The sequence below is a fragment of the Otolemur garnettii genome, unplaced genomic scaffold, assembly GCF_000181295.1.
Source record: "Otolemur garnettii isolate 467f Iridium unplaced genomic scaffold, OtoGar3 scaffold00015, whole genome shotgun sequence".
Lineage (NCBI taxonomy): Eukaryota > Metazoa > Chordata > Mammalia > Primates > Galagidae > Otolemur > Otolemur garnettii.
In genome coordinates this window covers 17,996,943-17,999,639 of record NW_003852410.1, presented here as the reverse complement: position 1 = coordinate 17,999,639, position 2,697 = coordinate 17,996,943, and the positions used below count along the sequence as shown (strand labels likewise).

General features: G+C 37.4%; 1 protein-coding gene across 1 annotated transcript in view; it reads right to left on the bottom strand.

The window, feature by feature from the left end:
* Positions 1–2,697, bottom strand: part of TMF1 (TATA element modulatory factor 1) — a 33,865-nt gene that overhangs the window by 22,536 nt on the left and 8,632 nt on the right. Inside the window, exons 4-5 of the mRNA XM_023510658.1 lie at positions 2,418–2,544; positions 511–616 (exon numbers count right to left, since the gene is read on the bottom strand). Coding sequence (XP_023366426.1) covers positions 511–616; positions 2,418–2,544 — 233 coding nt within the window. The remainder of the gene's footprint in view (positions 1–510; positions 617–2,417; positions 2,545–2,697) is intronic.

Genomic DNA, 2,697 nt, shown 5'->3' with positions numbered 1-2,697 from the left:
TTTTTTTTTTTTTTACCTCCCTAGAAGCAAAAAGCTACACGCACAGATCTCTGTCTCATTACATCTTATTCCCCATTCTTTCGTGAACTGTCACCTACCATTTCTATGGTTTAAGAACAAACCTTCCTTGCTTTCAATATTTTCTTTTTTTTTTTTTGAGACAGAGTCTTACTATGTCGCCCTCGGTAGAGTACCATGACATCACAGCTCACAGCAACCTCAAACTCCTGGGCTTAAGTGATTCTCCTGCCTCAGCCTCCCAAGTAGCTGGGATTACAGGTGCCACCACAACACTCGGCTATATTTTTGTTGTAGTTGCCATTGTTGTTTGGCAGGCCTGGGCTGGGTTCAAACCCGCCAGCCCTGGTGTATGTGGCTGGTGCCCTAGCCGCTGAGCTACAGGCGCAGAGCCTGCTTCCAATATTTTTAATTAGGATGCATCAACTAGTCAGGTGGCAACTACTTCTGTTTTTCGAATATTTTTCATAATCACGTAAATACTTTACTCACCTTCTTCCATTAACCCTTGGATCTGCTCATCTTTCTCTTTCAAGAGGTCTGAAGTTTCACTAGTATTTAATCTAGTGGCAAGTTCTTCTTTTATCATTTTGATTTCCTAGTTAAAAAAAAAATCTGTGAATACCATAAAGAATTATTTTCATTCAGGTTTTATTCCCCATCCAAAGAAGCCATCCATAACCATATCCTTGGTAAGAAGCTGTAAATTTTATTCAGATAAACTATAACTTTGGCTAACTAAAACTAAGAAAAGAGCTTCAAGCATAACATATAAAACTTAAACTCAGATATATAAACAAGTTTTAATATGAAAAGACAAATAAGTTAACTTTCAATACCCTTCTTCACTATCTCTACATGTATTCCTTTTTTTTGAGACAGAGTCTCACTATTTTAACCTCAGAGTGCCATGGCATCACAGCTCACAGCAAACTCAAACTCTTGCTGAAGCGATTCTCTTGCCTCAGCCTTTCAAGTAACTGGGACTACAGATGCCTGCCACAATGCCTGGCTATTTGTTGTTGTTGTTGCAATTGTCAATGTTGTTTAGCTGGCCCAGGTCGGGTTCAAACCCACCAGCCTCAGTGTATGTGGCTGGTGCCCTACCCACTATGTGTAATCTACACTGAGGTTAAGCATTACATTTGAAACAACTTAGCAAAGAGTCAGGGACAGGAAGAGGTACACTGGTTAGGTACTCTGGGGTTACTATTATCGTCCAAAATGAGCCAGGTACTTAAAGCAACCAAAGAGATGGAAGTGTGTGACGTATTTCTTTTCTGCATGAGTACACTCAACAAAATTATAAATTAACAATTACCATTGGTCAAGAAGTGGGAAGCAATCTAATTGGGAAAGGCCAAATGCTGAGACAATGTTATTAGTAATATCCGGGATGCAAGCAATAATTATTAACCTTAGTTTCCAATTTCTGAAACAGGCAACATTCCAAATTAGACCTATTAGAATAAAGGTTCTGGATCAAAAGTGACTTTGCAGCTTGGGGCCCGTGGCTCAAGTGACTGAGGCGCCAGCCACCTACACCCAAGGTGGCGGGTTCGAATCCAGCCTGGCCCGCCAAACAACAATGACGGCCGCAACCAAAAAATAGCCCGGCATTGTGGCAGGTGCCTGTGGTCCCAGCTACTTAGGAGGCTGAGGCAGGAGACTCACTTGAGCCAAAGAGTTGGAGGTTGCTGTAAGCTGTGATACCACTGTACTCTACCCAGGGGGATACCTTGAGGCTCTGTCTCAAAAAAAAAAAAAAAAAAAAAATAGTGACTTTGCTACCAAGGGGACATCTGGCAAAGTCTGGCAACATTTTCAACTATGGCAACTGGAATGGAGGAGGGTGCTACTGGCATGTCATGGATAGGGGCCTGGGATGGTGTTACCAATAATGCACAGGACAGTCCCACACAACAGAGTTATCCAGCCCAAAAGATCAATAGCATACAGCTTAAGAAATTCTGCATTACAGTAAGTCAACATTATGTCTCCACAACCATTAGAAATTTATATTTTAAAATTTCTTTGACTTGAAGAAGTATATAGGAATGCTAAGTTTAAAGTAACTGGAAAATAATAAATAAGGGAAACGATAATTTTATTTATAAAGTACCGTCTAGATTTAAGTGTTAATTATTTTGATGAAATTATTATTTATAAAAATTATTCTAATAATTCTTACTATATGTCTTGCAAGGACTTATAAATTATACAAATATTTGTTTTTAAAATATTAAAAAACTGCAAGCTTATAAGAAAAACATCTACTATTTAAATATTAATACACTATACTACTTCTCTTTTTTCCCCCAATACTAAAAAATTATTAATGTACTCCTTAAAAATCAACGCCTCAGAATTTAATTAATATTATTTTAAATTTCTATTACCTTTTTAGCAGCATCTCTCTCTTTGCAGGCTAGTTGAACTTTCTTTTCTGCTTCTGCAATTCTTTGAGTAAACTCATCTTTCAAGGAAGAAATGCTACTGCTTTCTTCTTTCACTCTGAACATTTCACTTAAAGTTAAAAAATAATATTTAAAAATGAAGATAGTGTTTATATATTTCATAAGTAACAAGATGAGTTCAGTTCTCAAAAGGAAGATAACATTTTCTCCAACTGAGCTTATTAAAACAGCTCAGTTTTAGGCCTGTTAACTTTTTTTTTTT